Below are 16,246 nucleotides of genomic sequence, written 5' to 3' on the forward strand. Positions count from 1 at the left end.
TGAGCTTACAATCTAAGGGCCCTATCCCATTCCCATCAGTCCCTGCCCCAGTGAGCTTACAATCTAAGGTCCCTATCCCATTCCCATCAGTCCCTGCCCCAGTGAGCTTACAATCTAAGGTCCCTATCCCATTCCCATCAGTCCCTGCCCCAGTGAGCTTACAATCTAAGGTCCCTATCCCATTCCCATCAGCCCCTGCCCCAGTGAGCTTACAATCTAAGGTCCCTATCACATTTACACATACTGGAGTCAGATTTATCAGAAGCCAATTAACCTGCCTGTTATTTTTGGGGTGCACCCCAAAAAAAACTCTTGCTGCACTCTAAATCCATGGAGTTTAGCGTTTCTGTTTGATGAGTAATGTCCCTAATATTCTGCTCTATAGGCATCTGTCATCAAGAGCCCGACCTTCAGTACTCAACAAACCATCCCACCATTGTCATCCCATGACATACTGTGTGTTCCTCTAACCCCAACACAGATGCAGTGTGTGCCCAGAACATTCCTTCTCTGTATATTTGTATTTATACATATGGGTAGGAGGTGCCATAGTGTTTCCCTTAGACAGTACAGTATGGGGGTACAGCTTATTGTGTGCCCCTGGAACATTCCTTCTCTATATATTTGTATTTATACATATGGGTAGGAGGTGCCATAGTGTTTCCCTTAGACAGTACAGTATGGGGGTACAGCTTATTGTGTGCCCCTGGAACATTCCTTCTCTATATATTTGTATTTATACATATGGGTAGGGGGTGCCATAGTGTTTCCCTTAGACAGTACAGTATGGGGGTACAGCTTATTGTGTGCCCAGAACATTCCTTCTCTGTATATTTGTATTTATACATATGGGTAGGGGGTGCCATAGTGTTTCCATTAGATAGTACAGTATGGGGGTACAGCTTATTGTGTGCCCAGAACATTCCTTCTCTGTATATTTGTATTTATACATATGGGTAGGGGGTGCCATAGTGTTTCCCTTAGACAGTACAGTATGAGGGTACAGCTTATTGTGTGCCCAGAACATTCCTTCTCTGTATATTTGTATTTATACATATGGGTAGGAGGTGCCATAGTGTTTCCCTTAGACAGTACAGTATGGGGGTACAGCTTATTGTGTGCCCAGAACATTCCTTCTCTGTATATTTGTATTTATACATATGGGTAGGGGGTGCCATAGTGTTTCCCTTAGACAGTACAGTATGGGGGTACAGCTTATTGTGTGCCCAGAACATTCCTTCTCTGTATATTTGTATTTATACATATGGGTAGGGAGGTGCCATAGTGTTTCCCTTAGACAGCAATGGGTATAATACAGTGCCTGGGGGTATTATAGGCTTTAGGGCAGTTAACAGAGAAAGGAGATGTTAGTGTAAGGGTAAGTGTAGTTACAAACAAACTCACATGTTTTCCTTTAACCCTATAATGCGAGGGAACGCCTGTGAGGCATTGGGTGTGGGACACACAGGCCCTGCCCCCTGCTGGCACACAAGCAGTTAAAGGCTTCCGGCAGAGGCAGCGGCACTGAGTCAGGTGTGGCCCTGAAACCTGACAGAGGAGTCACAGGCAGAAAGTTTCCTTATTGAGCCGGAGCTTTCCCACGAGGATGGCGGATACGGGTGCCCCCCTCAGCTCCAAACCCGTGTGTAAAAGCCAGAGTGCCAGCGCCATGGTGCCCTTGGCCAGGAAGGAGGAAGAGAAGCCGGGCACGATAGCCAAGAGTAAATCTGCAGCCCAGCTTGGCACCAACATTTCTGCAAATGGATCTGCCAGGGATGTGGATAAACCCAAGCCCCCCGCGGCGGATGTTGATGCCCCCGACGTAGTCCTGTGCGACTTTTGCTTAGAGACGAAGGTGAAAGCCGTGAAGACGTGTCTGACCTGCATGATTAACTACTGTGAGGCGCATCTCCGACCCCACCTGGAGAAGCCCAAGCTGCATGCTCACCAGCTGGTGGGCCCCATCAACGACGCCGAGCTGCGGAGGTGCAGCACCCACAACAAGCCGCTCGACTGGTTCTGCCAGGAGGATCTACTGTGCCTTTGCCAAGACTGTGCCATGGAGCAGCACAGGGAGCACAACCCGATCCCCTGCAGCGAGGCGAGGAGGCAGAAAGAGGTAGGTGCCACTTTACTGCCAGAGCTTGAACTTTCACTCAGTTTCTAAAAATTCCGACCATAGTAGAATATTCCAATAAAATGTATATGGTGGCCTTTCCCAATGCAGCTTGTGGGCTTTATGGAATTTGTGCACTAAACCCACGGCACACTTAATACCTTAAAGCTGTAGGTGGCCCCTGGCTTTTCACCATGGGTGATTTTTGGTGGTGCACCCATGGGAGAGCTGCTAAGGCTGAATAGTTCTTGTTTCAGTGCCAGCAGGTATAGAGTCCGGAGGTGCCCTTGTTTCAGTGCCAGTATGTATAAAGTCCGGAGGTGCCCTTGTTTCAGTGCCAGCAAGTATAGAGTCCGGAGGTGCCCTTGTTTCAGTGCCAGCAGGTATAGAGTCCGGAGGTGCCCTTGTTTCAGTGCCAGCAAGTATAGAGTCCGGAGGTGCCCCTTGTTTCAGTGCCAGCAGGTATAGAGTCCGGAGGTGCCCTTGTTTCAGTGCCAGCAGGTGCCTGTGCCCTTGTTTCAGTGCCAGCAGGTATAGAGTCCGGAGGTGCCCTTGTTTCAGTGCCAGCAGGTATAGAGTCCGGAGGTGCCCTTGTTTTAGTGCCAGCAGGTATAGAGTCCGGAGGTGCCCTTGTTTTAGTGCCAGCAGGTATAGAGTCCGGAGGTGCCCTTGTTTCAGTGCCAGCAGGTATAGTCAGGAGGTGCCCTTGTTTTAGTGCCAGCAGGTATAGAGTCAGGAGGTGCCCTTGTTTCGGTGCCAGCAGGTATAGAGTCAGGAGGTGCCCTTGTTTCAGTGCCAGCAGGTATAGAGTCAGGAGGTGCCCTTGTTTCAGTGCCAGCAGGTATAGAGTCCGGAGGTGCCCTTGTTTCAGTGCCAGCAGGTATAGAGTCCGGAGGTGCCCTTGTTTCAGTGCCAGCAGGTATAGTTCAGAGGTGCCCTTGTTTCAGTGCCAGCAGGTATAGAGTCCGGAGGTGCCCTTGTTTCAGTGCCAGCAGGTATAGAGTCCGGAGGTGCCCTTGTTTCAGTGCCAGCAGGTATAGAGTCTGGAGGTGCCCTTGTTTCAGTGCCAGCAGGTACAGAGTCCAGAGGTGCCCTTGTTTCAGTGCCAGCAGGTATAGTTCAGAGGTGCCCTTGTTTCAGTGCCAGCAGGTACAGAGTCTGGAGGTGCCCTTGTTTCAGTGCCAGCAGGTACAGAGTCCGGAGGTGCCCTTGTTTCAGTGCCAGCAGGTATAGTTCAGAGGTGCCCTTGTTTCAGTGCCAGCAGGTATAGAGTCTGGAGGTGCCCTTGTTTCAGTGCCAGCAGGTATATAGAGTCCGGAGGTGCCCACGTAACCCTTACTAACACCTTGACGTTGCTCTCAGCTGAACCCAAAGCCAAATTCTGCCTTTATGCCTCACTGCTACGGAACTATTCCAGGCATGTGGGTCACGTGACATGACGCGCAGTTACTTGTTCACACAGAGACGCTTTTTTCGGTCAAGTTCTGCATATACACAAGCGGCGTTGCTTTGTGGCACTGGGAAGCTGGGCGCAGGAGTAACGCTTCTCCCTGACAGTTGGCACCCAGTGCCACCCTGGGCTGATTCAGTTTAACAGGTACCCGGCCCGGACTGAGAGTCAAAATAGACCCTGGTATTTTAAGTTTACAGAGGCCCAAACAGCCCCCCCACAGGCCCAATAAATAGTAACTAATGTGCCACAGTCTATGGCATCCTACAGCAGCCCCATTGGCCGACAGATTGCCAGTCCGGGCCTGACAGGCACCATGACAGTTGGTAATGTCAGGGCAGAGCCTCAGGCAAATATTTCCCTTGACATGTAAATAACAGCATTCCTCCCCAGCAGCACCCAAACCTGCTCCATACCCGGTGGCTGCCTTCATTCTGTGATGGGTATCAGTGAGCCGGGCGCCATGTTCCCACGTGTGCCACTAGCAGCCGGCAGCAGTCATTGCTGGCATTTAGGCTTTGCTACAGGTGCCACGGAGAGCTTACTGCCCACCTTCTAGGACTATAGAGAGTCATTATTCTACACGTATGCAGGGCTTACCTGTCACTCCCCTATTAATAGTAAGACTCAGTTTACTTTGGGCTTAACTTGGCCTTTAAGAGACTACAGACATATTTGTTGTGCAGTCTATTGTATCCCAAGGCTGTCCCTTCTGCACACAGCTATCTGGCAAGGAAGGATCCCTTTCATATTAAGAATATACAACCTCACCCTTCCTGCTCTCTAAGGCCCCCAACCTCACAGTGAACTTTATTTAATGCACTAACCTTGCACTCAGGTTCCATCCCAGAGCCCCTGAAGGGGGACACACAGGGGTAGATTTCAGCTGCTGCTGATTCGGGTCCTTCAGCTTATCTGCCCATGTAAGGGCACCCCCGACAGGCCTACCCGACCGAAATTTGGCCTAATATTGTCCCAACCCTGATTGGATTTTCTGTTGGATTGGGGACCACATTGGCTTGTTGACCCCAGGGCCAAACAATCGAATAAACCCGATATCGCCCAGATTGGGAGAAGATCCCCTCGTTTGGCACCCCTAACCCCCCTAGGGCCAAACAATCGAATTAACCCGATATCGCCCAGATTGGGAGAAGATCCCCTCGTTTGCACCCCTAACCCCCCAAGGGCCAAACAATCGAATAAACCCGATATCGCCCAGATTGGGAGAAGATCCCCTCGTTTGGCACCCCTAACCCCCTAGGGCCAAACAATCGAATAAACCCGATATCGCCCAGATTGGGAGAAGATCCCCTCGTTTGGCACCCCTAACCCCCCAAGGGCCAAACAATCGAATAAACCCGATATCGCCCAGATTGGGAGAAGATCCCCTCGTTTGGCACCCCTAACCCCCCTAGGGCCAAACAATCGAATTAACCCGATATCGCCCAGATTGGGAGAAGATCCCCTCGTTTGGCACCCCTAACCCCCCAAGGGCCAAACAATCGAATTAACCCGATATCGCCCAGATTGGGAGAAGATCCCCTCGTTTGCACCCTAACCCCCCTAGGGCCAAACAATCGAATTAACCCGATATCGCCCAGATTGGGAGAAGATCCCCTCGTTTGGCACCCCTAACCCCCCTAGGGCCAAACAATCGAATTAACCCGATATCGCCCAGATTGGAGAAGATCCCCTCGTTTGGCACCCCTAACCCCCAAGGGCCAAACAATCGAATTAACCCGATATCGCCCAGATTGGGAGAAGATCCCCTCGTTTGGCACCCCTAACCCCCCTAGGGCCAAACAATCGAATTAACCCGATATCGCCCAGATTGGGAGAAGATCCCCTCGTTTGGCACCCCTAACCCCCCTAGGGCCAAACAATCGAATTAACCCGATATCGCCCAGATTGGGAGAAGATCCCCTCGTTTGCACCCCTAACCCCCCAAGGGCCAAACAATCGAATTAACCCGATATCGCCCAGATTGGGAGAAGATCCCCTCGTTTGGCACCCCTAACCCCCTAGGGCCAAACAATCGAATTAACCCGATATCGCCCAGATTGGGAGAAGATCCCCTCGTTTGGCACCCCTAACCCCCCAAGGCCAAACAATCGAATTAACCCGATATCGCCCAGATTGTGAGAAGATCCCTCGTTTGGCACCCCTAACCCCCCCTAGGGCCAAACAATCGAATTAACCCGATATCGCCCAGATTGTGAGAAGATCCCCTCGTTTGGCACCCCTAACCCCCCTAGGGCCAAACAATCGAATTAACCCGATATCGCCCAGATTGGGAGAAGATCCCCTCGTTTGGCACCCCTAACCCCCAAGGGCCAAACAATCGAATTAACCCGATATCGCCCAGATTGTGAGAAGATCCCCTCGTTTGGCACCCCTAACCCCCCCTAGGGCCAAACAATCGAATTAACCCGATATCGCCCAGATTGGGAGAAGATCCCCTCGTTTGGCACCCCTAACCCCCCTAGGGCCAAACAATCGAATTAACCCGATATCGCCCAGATTGGGAGAAGATCCCCTCGTTTGGCACCCCTAACCCCCCTAGGGCCAAACAATCGAATTAACCCGATATCGCCCAGATTGGGAGAAGATCCCCTCGTTTGGCACCCCTAACCCCCCAAGGGCCAAACAATCGAATTAACCCGATATCGCCCAGATTGGGAGAAAATCCCCTCGTTTGGCACCCCTAACCCCCCAAGGGCCAAACAATCGAATTAACCCGATATCGCCCAGATTGGGAGACGATCCACTCGTTTGGGGACCTCACCAAATGACTGGATGGCACCATGTATGGCCCCCTTCAGTTGGATCAGGACACATGAAAACCAATAAAAGGGCCCATCTGGGGCCCAGGGCTGGCAAACGTCACTTATGGTGCATACAGGGCCCACGGCAGAAGCTGGTTGGGCCAGGGTCAGACTGGGGGGTGAAGGGCCCACTGGGGCCCCACACCCCCCAAGGTACCTCCGCCGACACATCCCCTGCAGGGGCCCCTGCCACACACCCCTAACCCCCCCCCCAACGTCCTCCCCTGAATGCGTGTATGTGAAATGCATCAGGTAAGGACATCGCTGGCCAGGAGAAGCGACCTTTCCCCAGTGTCCCGGTGGCCCAGTCCGACCCTGGGTTGGGCACATTATACTCTGTGCTTGATCCATCTCTCTGCCTTTATACTAGGGGCTGAGCTGTCCCTGTCATGAAAAAGGTGGGTGGGTTTTGGTACCTAAGGCTAATGGCAAACATACCCCCCCCCCAGGCTGAAGTACACGAGACGGTGGCAGAATATGAATGGAAACTGAAGTCGGCCGAGATCGCCATCGAGAAACTGGAGGCAAACACCACATCCATCCAGGTACAACAGATACTTCCTTCCAAGGGGTTGTTCCCCTCTGAGTTAATTTACTTTTTGTTCAGCAGCTCTCCAGTTTGGAGTTTCAGCAGCTATCTGGTTGCTAGGGTCCCAATGACCTTAGCAACCAGGGAGTGGTTTAAATGAGAAACTAGTTTATGAATAGGAGAGGGACTGAATAGAAAAATAAGGAATAAAAAGTAACAATAACAATAAAACTGGAGCCTCACAGAGCAATAGGGTTTGGCTGCCGGGGTCAGTGACCCCCATTTGAAAGCTGCAAAGAGTCAGAAGAAGAAGGCAAATAATTACAGAACTATATAAAATAAATAATGAAGCCCAATTGAGAAGTTGCTTCAAATTGCCCATTCTATAACATACTAAGTGAACCACCCCTTTAACTGGCTGGACCCCCAAGTCTCCTAAATGGGAGAGGTTATATACAAATACAAAAAGAAGAGGTTACATATAAACAGAAGAGGGTAAATATAAATGGGAAAGGGTAAATATCAATGGGAGAGGGTAAATATCAATGGGAAAGGGTAAATATCAACGGGAAAGGGTAAATATCAACGGGAAAGGGTAAATATAAACAGAAGAGGGTAAATATAAACAGGAGAGGGTAAATATAAACAGGAGAGGGTAAATATAAACAGAAGAGGGTAAATATAAACAGGAGAGGGTAAACCTAAACAGAAGAGGGTAAATATAAATGGGAAAGGTTACATATAAACAGGAGAGGGTAAATATAAATGGAAAAGGTTAGATATAAACAGGAGAGGGTAAATATAAACAGGAGAGGGTAAATATAAATGGGAAAGGTTAGATATAAACAGGAGAGGGTAAATATAAACAGGAGAGGGTAAATATAAATGGGAAAGGGTAAATATAAACAGGAGAGGGTAAATATAAACAGGAGAGGGTAAATATAAATGGAAAAGGTTAGATATAAACAGGAGAGGGTAAATATAAACAGGAGAGGGTAAATATAAATGGGAAAGGGTAAATATAAACAGGAGAGGGTAAATATAAACAGGAGAGGGTAAATATAAACAGAAGAGGGTAAATATAAACAGGAGAGGGTAAATACAAATAGAAGAGGTTACATATAATTGGGAGAGGGTAAATATAAACAGGAGAGGGTAAATATAAACAGGAGAGGGTAAATACAAATAGAAGAGGTTACATATAATTGGGAGAGGGTAAATATAAATAGGAGAGGGTAAATATCAATGGGAGAGGGTAAATATAAATGGGAGAGGTTACATATAAACAGGAGAGGGTAAATATAAACAGGAGAGGGTAATTGTGGGTGGTTTCTAATGGCCCCACTCTTTATCCCCACAGAATTCAGTTTCAGAAGCCAAGAGGGCTATTAACCTCCAGTTTGAGGATGTGCACAGCGCCGTTAATAAGTCCCACACCAAGGTGCTGGAGTTCCTGGAGCTGAGGGAGCGGGCGGCTCTGAACCAGTCCAACGGGATCAAGACCCACCTGGAGCAGAAGTGCAGCGAGCTGAGAAAGTGCAAAGTGAAGGCGGAGAGGATCGCCAGTCACAGGAACGAATTCTCCTTCCTACAGGTGTGGCTGAGAGCGGCCTCCAACCCCTACAGGGGCATATGGGGGTGCGAGGGGCATCCCTATTTTTTGCAATTGGTCTTTATTTTCTATTATTTGTGGTTTTTGAACGATTTAGCTTTCTGTTCAGCAGCTATCTTGTTGCTAGGGTCTAAAGTAACCTAGCAACCGGGCACCGATATGAATGAGAGACTAGAATATGAATAGGATAGCACTGGAATAGACAGATAAGTAATAAAAAATGACAATAACGATACAATAACGGTATTTACCCTCCCTGCAGGAGTACTGTGAATTTAAGAAGTCCGCGGGGGACGACACCCTTCCCAGTGTTTACATCGGGCTGAAGGACAAGCTGTCGGGGATACAAAGGGTGATTTCCGAAGCGACGGAGAAGATCATCGAAATGCTACAGACCTCGTACCTGGAGCGGCTGCAGGTGTTTGCTAAGGAAGGTGAGAGAAAAAGGGGTGCTGGGGGGGGCACAGGAGCAACTATATTTAAAGGGGACCTGTTACCCCAATAAATCATTCCAAATTATTTTCTATCATGTTAGTTGAGCAAAAAAAACTTCACTTGCGCTGTATTAATATTATAAATCTTGTTTCCTTCAGTCTTGGAATTACACAATCCCAGTAAGCAGGCAGCCGCCATTTTGTGGGCAGTGTTAGTAACAAGTAATCTTGTTTATGTGATAGAACGGAGGCCCAGATGCCCCTGTACTGGATATATATCCAGATGATGAGGGGGATGGGGAATAAGGGAGAAGTGCAGTGACATGGGTAACGGAAAGCTAAAGTTATTGTATGCCCCACCTCTAGGCGGGGCAAGCAATATGATTGACAACTGGGATTTTTAAATGCTTTTATAATGGGTTCAGATGTGTTATAATAAAAAGTAATTTGGGTTTCATGTTTAACTTGAAAAGGACTTTCATGTGTGGGTGACAGGTCCCCTTTAATCCTTGGACCTCTAACTGTTGCTGAACTGCAACTTAGTCGTACATATGTCCGGCCCAGGGTTTGAACTAAGTGACTAGAATTACTAGGGGGTCTAACACCCCGGTACTGCACCCCTAGCCTTAGATTGCCCCCCCCCCACTCTCAGCAGAATGATCCCCCCCACCCATAATCAACTGAATCTTGACTTGTCCTTGAATCTTTCTCTTTTATTCCACAGAGGATCTTGGGATAAAAACAATGGTTTCGGCCATCGTCCCAAAGGAGCATCGGATCAGCGCCCCCGAGCCGGCGTCGCGCAACGAGTTCCTGAAATGTAAGTGCCCGAATTACCGACGCACCCAATCCGCTATTTTTTGGGGTTCGCCCGGACCCTGAATCCTTTGTATATAATATCTGTCCGAACACCGCACTGAAGGGTAAAAGCCGAATCCCTGCCAGGATCACGCGCCAGTCGCCAGGGAGTCACCCTGGATATTAAATAAATGCTTCGTATTTACTCTGAACAAACAGGTAACGCAAGTGCCGCCCATTCCCTCGCACTGCCGGAGCGACAGATACAAGTACGGGCCCCAGGCCTGTGTTTATTCACTATTATTTAATTAACAAACGAGCCTGCCCACTATACTCTGCTATATCGATGTAACATATACAGATACTGTATAATGATGGGAACTGTAAACCTTCAAATGAATATAAAAATGTGCACTCATTTTCAAGATATTAGCAGTTTTTTAAACTGCTTCTAGAGTACATTTGTGACAGCGCCGCCTGCTGGTCATTTCTGCCAACAGTCGGCTGGAAATTAATTACAATTAAAGGGGTTGTTCACCTTTATATTAACTTTAATATGATGTAGGCAGTGATATTCAGAGACAATTTGCAATTGGTCTTTATTTTTTATGGGTTTTCAGTTATTTAGCTTTTTGTTCAGAAGCTCTCCATTTGGTATTTTAGCAGCTATCCGGTTGCTAGGGTCTTATTTACCTTAGCAACCAGGCAGTGGTTAAAACGAGGGATGGGAATATGAATAGGAGGAGGGGCTGAATAGAAAGATAAGGAATAAAAAGTAACAATGACAATAAAACTGGAGCCTCACAGAGCAATAGGTTTTGGCTGCCGGGGTCAGTGACCCCCCCCATATGAAAGCTGCAAAGAGGCAGAAGAGGAAGGCAAATAATTCAAAAACTATAAGAAATAAATAATGAAGACCAACTGCAAAGTTGCTAGGAATAGGCCATTCTATAACATACTAAAAGTTAACTTAAAGCTGAACTGCCCCTTAATAAAGATGTATCCATTCAGCCAAAACAACCAGAAGGTGGCGCAGTTGTTTCAGATTCATTATATTAGCGGTGTAAGAACTGATAATATCATGAAAACTAAAAATAATTCATGTATACGGAGCCCTGAGGAATTTTACATTCATTTCAGGGTTTACATTTCCTTTAGGAATTTGCTCCCACTCGGCTTACACTGACTCACTGTGGGTTCTGTTTGTACAGAGCTTTCCCGCTGAGTGATCCCAGCACACTCCCATGTTTAACAATGAGTTGAGTCAAGGGGTTTGGCCCAAAACAGGGCAGGAACCTGCAGTACAAACCTCAGCCCTGGTACCGCTCTCTCCTCTTATAAAAACTAATGTAAAGGGGTTGTTTGCCTTTGAATTAACTCTTAGTATGATGTAAAGAGTGATATTCTGAGACAAATTGCAATTGGTCTTCCTTTTTTATTATTTGTAGTTTTTTAATTATTTCACTTTTTGTTCGGCAACTTTCCAGTTTGGAACTTTAGCAGCTATCTGGTTGCTAGGGTTCAAAAGACCTTAGCAACCAGGCAGCAGTTTGAATGAAAGAATGGTATATGAATAGGAGAGGAACCTGAACAGAAAAATAAGGAGTAAAAAGTAACAATAACAATAAAACTGGAGCCTCACAGAGCAATAGGTTTTGGCTGCCGGGGTCAGTGACCCCCATTGGAAAGAAGAAAAAGGCAAAATAATTAAAAAAACTATAAAAAATAAATAATGAAGACCAAGAGAAAAGTTGCTTAGAAATAGCCATTCTATAACATACTAAAAGTTACCACCCCTTTGAGAGTCAGTACGTAGTCAGATGAGCTCCATGGAGATCCAGTCTTTGATGTCACTTCCTGTTTCTTAGCACTACCCCTGCTGATGTCACTTCCAGTGGACGGATTTGTTTGACTTTGCTCACTGGGACCAGGAAGCAGAATGTAAATTTATTTTCATTTTTGCATTTTGCCCTGTTTAGAGCAAAAAGCTTAGAAATTAGACATTTCCTAATTGAAACAATAGGCAAAAAGTATGTTCCGCGCAACCAAAGTTGAAGAGGGGGGCATACTGTCCCGGGGTCTGGTAGGCAGAAGCTTCAGGGAAAAAGCGGGTGTGGGTCAGAATACCCAGAATTCCAGTTGGAGCCTGGCTCCTATTGCTTTTACATTTATCAGCAGAGTCCAACTATAAGGATTAATTGCTCCCAGCAGTTTCCAGGATGGTGAAATCCTTAGTTATTGGGTTGCCAGGGTGTAACCTGAGATACAATGGATGTAGGTCATTTGTACCCACGTTGTTATGTAGGGCAGGCCGTTCCTAGGTGTGTCACCAAGAATCTTCCAAAAGAACCTCTTAATATCTTGAGATATTGCCCAGAGGAACCTTCTGTGTTTGCCCAGAAGAACCTTCTATCTCCATGAATGGACATTGGATTTGGATTCCTCACCATTCCTCTCTTTCTTGCATTTGCAGATAAGTCCAACCTTACCCTGGATCCGGTAACCGCTCATCGGTTCCTCCGGCTGTTAGAAGACAACCGCAAGGTGTCCAACACCGCCCCCTGGCAACATCCGTACCCCGATGACCCCCAACGGTTTGAGGACTTCAGGCAGGTGCTGAGCGTGGAGAGCTTCTACATCGGGCGCCATTATTACGAGGTCGAGTTTAAAGGGGAAGAGGTTCACATGGGCGTGACCTACAAATGCATCGACAGGAAGGGGTCGGAGAGCAACAGCTGCATCACGGGGAATGACTTCTCCTGGACCTTAAAGTGGAACGGGAAAGAGTTCTCCGCCTGGCACAGCGATGTGGAAACCCCTCTCAAAACAGAGAAATTTCCCCGGGTGGGAATCTATATTAACTATGTGAGTGGCAATATATCGTTCTATGGGGTCGCGGACAAAATGACCCTCTTGCACCAGTTCGAGGGCAAGTTTGCAGAACCGCTCTATGCAGCCTTTTGGCTACCCAAGAAGGAAAGTTCTGTGGTGGTTTTAAGCCCAGATAATATAATGTTGCCTCCTGGCTCGTCTCCTACAGCAGCTGGCACTCCCTGAGAGCCTTGGCCACCATTCAAGGAGACAGACTCAGCAGGATCAGATCAAGGCATACACAAACCCGATGCTTTCTATAGTTACACCGCGTATCACTATCTTGTCTCACATTACTATGTATAGTCTCATCTAGATTCCAATGTAGCAGTTGTTCTGCGGGGCGTCATGCACTTCTAATGCTAAAACATCTTCCCCATATCCAGTAGCTCTCCTGGATTTCTGGTACCTCTTCTGGATTTCCAGTACCTCTCCTGGATTTCTGGTACCTCTTCTGGATTTTCAGTACCTGTCCTGGATTTCCAGAAGCTCCCTTAGATTTTCAGAAGCTCTTCTGGATTTCTGGTACCTCTTCTGGATTTCCAGTAGCTCTCCTGGATTTCTAGTAGTTCTCCCAGTTTTCCAGTAGTTCTCCTGGATTTCTAGTAGCTCTCCTGGATTGCTAGTAGCTCTCCCAGTTTTCCAGTAGTTCTCCTGGATTTCCAGTAGTTCTCCTGGATTTCTAGTAGCTCTCCTGGATTTCTAGTAGTTCTCCCAGTTTTCCAGTAGTTCTCCTGGATTTCCAGTAGCTCTCCTGGATTTCCAGTAGCTCTCCTGGATTTCCGGTACCTCTCCTGGATTTCTAGTAGTTCTCCAGGATTTTCAGTAGCTCTCCTGGATTGCTAGTAGTTCTCCCAGATTTCCGGTACCTCTCCTGGATTTTCAGTAGCTCTCCTGGATTTCTAGTAGCTCTCCTGGATTGCTAGTAGCTCTCCTGGATTTCCGGTACCTCTCCTGGATTTTTAGTTGCTCTCCTGAATTTCTAGTTGTCCTCCTGGATTTCCAATACCTTTTCTATTTTGGAGCCATTTGGACTTTGTGCACAGGACTTGTTAGCAAAGGCTTTTATAAATCACTCATGGAATGTTTCCCCCACAAGGTGAATATACGATGAGGCTTCTCCCCATGGGCCCACCAGAGAAGCCAATGTAAAAGGACCGCCAGTAATATTTAAACAACTTCTTCCTGCCCAGTAAGACCATGACTTTGGCAGAACTTTCCTGCTGCGTATAGGAGACTTGTGCTAGAAGCACAGACAGGCAGGCAGACAGGTAGCTTACAGCCCAGATTTTATGATTGTTTTTGGGTTGATGCACCTCTAGATCCCACCAACTGAAATATCTCTCCACTTTACACCATGTCAGTTCTCCCTGACAGCCCTGTATAATTAGCAGGATTTAGTTTCTGTTGTGTAGAATGAGGGTGAACTGCTGCTGCCGCCAACACCACCCTAATACTGCCCTGAAATACTGAATTCCCACACGACTAACAGCAACCCGAGGGGCCACACCTGCTCCCCCACTTCTCTCCGCTGGAAGTGGTTTTTCTCATGTTTGATTTATTTTTTGGGGGGGGGGGATAGATGTGCTTACTGTCCATTTCTGCAGTGATCTTCCAGGCCTGTCGGGGGTTTATATTTTATCCATTTTGTGTAGCGATTTTACTAACACATCTGGGTACTTATGGCTAAAGAGAGTGGCAAAACATTTTTGCTGAAATGACCCCGCATAGAGTAAGGCTGGGAAGGTGGGCAGTGACAGTAGAAGTGTAGTGGCAGGTTATAGATTCGGTGGGCCCCTGGCTGGAAGGTTCTCTTCCAACACTGACAGTACACAGTGCCTCCCTAAAGCTCATACTCTGAAGACTCTGCTTTCATTTCAGTCTCTGTATAGGGGGATCAGTCTCTGTATAGGGGGATCAGTCTATGTATAGGGGGATCAGTCTATGTATAGGGGGATCAGTCTATGTATAGGGGGATCAGTCTATGTATAGGGGATCAGTCTATGTATAGGGGATCAGTCTATGTATAGGGGGATCCAGTCTATGTATAGGGATCAGTCTATGTATAGGGGATTCAGTCTATGTATAGGGGGATCAGTCTATGTATAGGGGGATCAGTCTATGTATAGGGGGATGTATAGGGGATCAGTCTCTGTATAGGGGGATCAGTCTATGTATAGGGGGATCAGTCTCTGTATAGGGGATCAGTCTCTGTATAGGGGATTCAGTCTCTGTATAGGGGGATCAGTCTCTGTATAGGGGGATCAGTCTCTGTATAGGGGATTCAGTCTTTGTATAGGGGGATCAGTCTCTGTATAGGGGATTCAGTCTCTGTATAGGGGGATCAGTCTCTGTAGAGGGGGATCAGTCTATGTATAGGGGGATCAGTCTCTGTATAGGGGGATCAGTCTCTGTATAGGGGATTCAGTCTCTGTATAGGGGGATCAGTCTCTGTATAGGGGATTCAGTCTCTGTATAGGGGGATCAGTCTCTGTATAGGGGATCAGTCTCTGTATAGGGGGATCAGTCTCTGTATAGGGGAACAGTCTCTGTATAGGGGGATCAGTCTCTGTAGGGGATCAGTCTCTGTAAGGGGATCAGTCTCTGTATAGGGGGATCAGTCTCTGTAGAGGGGGATCAGTCTATGTATAGGGGGATCAGTCTCTGTATAGGGGGATCAGTCTCTGTATAGGGGATTCAGTCTCTGTATAGGGGGATCAGTCTCTGTATAGGGGGATTCAGTCTCTGTATAGGGGGATCAGTCTCTGTATAGGGGGAACAGTCTCTGTATAGGGGGATCAGTCTCTGTAGAGGGGGATCAGTCTCTGTATAGGGGGATCAGTCTCTGTAGAGGGGGATCAGTCTCTGTATAGGGCAGATCATTGTGTTGCACCAGCTACAGAAATGACCTGTATATACACAAACAAGCAGGCACGTTGGTCCCTATAGAATTGCTGGGCAAATGAGCCTTTAGCCTTAGGTGCACTCCGTGCCCCAGCACTGGAACCCAGCTCAGAATCCCACTGGCCCAGAGTCATTGAGAGCTCTCTTTCCAATCTATATCTATTATTCTTTATTAAACTAACAACGACTCACTGTGCTACACGGCAGTGCCCGGTATGGAAACAACCTCCGACACCAAGCGCCGCACTACTCGCTACTGACCCAGTTGCTCGCCCTTTTTACATTCTATTTATACAAAAGCAAAACAAAAAAAAAATAAAAATGAAGTTTTGCCAGAGATCGTGTGCAGGATGACGGTATGAAGCTCTGACACCTAGTGGTGCAAGGTGGTAATGCAGGCATCTGACCCACCCTTGGCAGCAGTTCTTGGCTTTCTTTCCATATGACTTTAACCCTTTCCCTGCTACGCGTGTTAGTGTTGGGCGCCGACCGGCAGAGGCAGGAACTGCTAAGAGCGTATCACTTGCCTTTATGTCAGTATTTAGAGCTGCCCTAGGGGCCGGTGTGATTGTTTCTGGGACCCGACTGCCCTAATATGGATCCCAAACAGCAGACACATGACAGCCACATTGCCCCCTTCCTGCTGCCCCCAAAACTTCCTGCTGCCAAGACTCTGCCCTCCTATGTATGTATAACTTTATTTATAA

The 16,246-nt window shown here is 47.6% G+C and overlaps 1 protein-coding gene across 1 annotated transcript; it reads left to right on the forward strand.

Moving 5' to 3' along the window:
• The first annotated feature begins 1,388 nt into the window (after positions 1-1,388).
• On the forward strand, positions 1,389-14,662 carry trim16 (tripartite motif containing 16). Its single transcript, XM_031894719.1, has 6 exons — positions 1,389-2,119; positions 6,841-6,936; positions 8,281-8,514; positions 8,795-8,966; positions 9,691-9,786; positions 12,238-14,662. The coding sequence occupies exons 1-6, from the start codon at positions 1,607-1,609 to the stop codon at positions 12,819-12,821; spliced, it is 1,695 nt and encodes a 564-aa protein (XP_031750579.1). The 5' UTR covers positions 1,389-1,606; the 3' UTR covers positions 12,822-14,662.
• Positions 14,663-16,246: the final 1,584 nt, after the last annotated feature.

Source organism: Xenopus tropicalis, chromosome 10, assembly GCF_000004195.4.
Source record: "Xenopus tropicalis strain Nigerian chromosome 10, UCB_Xtro_10.0, whole genome shotgun sequence".
In the NCBI taxonomy this organism is placed as follows: Eukaryota; Metazoa; Chordata; class Amphibia; order Anura; family Pipidae; genus Xenopus; species Xenopus tropicalis.